The sequence below is a fragment of the Salvelinus namaycush genome, unplaced genomic scaffold (genome assembly GCF_016432855.1).
Source record: "Salvelinus namaycush isolate Seneca unplaced genomic scaffold, SaNama_1.0 Scaffold3616, whole genome shotgun sequence".
NCBI classification, from domain to species: Eukaryota; Metazoa; Chordata; class Actinopteri; order Salmoniformes; family Salmonidae; genus Salvelinus; species Salvelinus namaycush.
The window spans coordinates 1,602-2,500 of NW_024060582.1; the positions used below are offsets into that span (position 1 = coordinate 1,602).

The following is an 899-nucleotide window of genomic DNA, read 5'->3' on the forward strand; positions in this document are numbered from 1 at the left end:
CTCTCTGTTGTATCTCTCTCTCTCTCTGTCGTATCTCTCTCTCTCTGTCGTATCTCTCTCTCTCTGTTGTATCTCTCTCTCTCTCTGTCGTATCTCTCTCTCTCTGTTGTATCTCTCTCTCTCTCTGTCGTATCTCTCTCTCTCTGTCGTATCTCTCTCTCTCTCTGTCGTATCTCTCTCTCTCTCTGTCGTATCTCTCTCTCTCTGTCGTATCTCTCTCTCTCTCTCTCTGTCGTATCTCTCTCTCTCCACAGGCCCTAAGAACACCATCCTTCGTTTTGTGGTGAAGTTCTTCCCCCCTGACCACACACAGCTGCTGGAGGAGCTGACACGGTAAGAGTGGACAAGTTTTCTCTCCTCAACAAACACACTCTGAACCATCAAAGGGAATATAACTTCAACATTCTGTAGAGTTACAATGCTTTTCTTTCCTGATGTTTTAAAGTGGTCAATGTCTCATGAGTCCAGCGTATCCTACAACTCAGAGGCCAAAACAAACAGTGACAGGAAGTGTAACAGGAAGTGGCTTTAGAAGCCTCCTTCCTGTGTTTGCATCTCCAGCCGTTCTAACAGGAGTCAATATATTCTTAACAAGAGAAGAGGGGACACGGTGTAATCTACTGTTGAGGGACGAGACACGGTGTAATCTACTGTTGAGGGACCAGACACAGTGTAACCTACTGTCGAGGGACGAGACACGGTGTAATCTACGGTTGAGGGACGAGACACAGTGTAATCTAGTGTTGAGGGACGAGACACGGTGTAACCTAGTGTTGAGGGACGAGACACAGTGTAACCTACTGTTGAGGGACGAGACACAGTGTAACCAACTGTTGATGGACGAGACACGGTGTAACCTACTGTTGAGGGACGAGACACGGTGTAACCTACTGTTGAGG

General features: G+C 47.3%; 1 protein-coding gene across 1 annotated transcript in view; it reads left to right on the top strand.

The window, feature by feature from the left end:
* Positions 1-254: 254 nt before the first annotated feature.
* The window catches only part of LOC120040560 (FERM, ARHGEF and pleckstrin domain-containing protein 1-like), a gene marked incomplete at its 5' end in the record, with an annotated part of 15,347 nt that continues 14,702 nt past the window's right edge, over positions 255-899 (top strand). The window contains one exon of the mRNA XM_038985656.1: positions 255-333. Within this exon, the coding sequence (XP_038841584.1) occupies positions 255-333 (79 nt within the window). The remainder of the gene's footprint in view (positions 334-899) is intronic.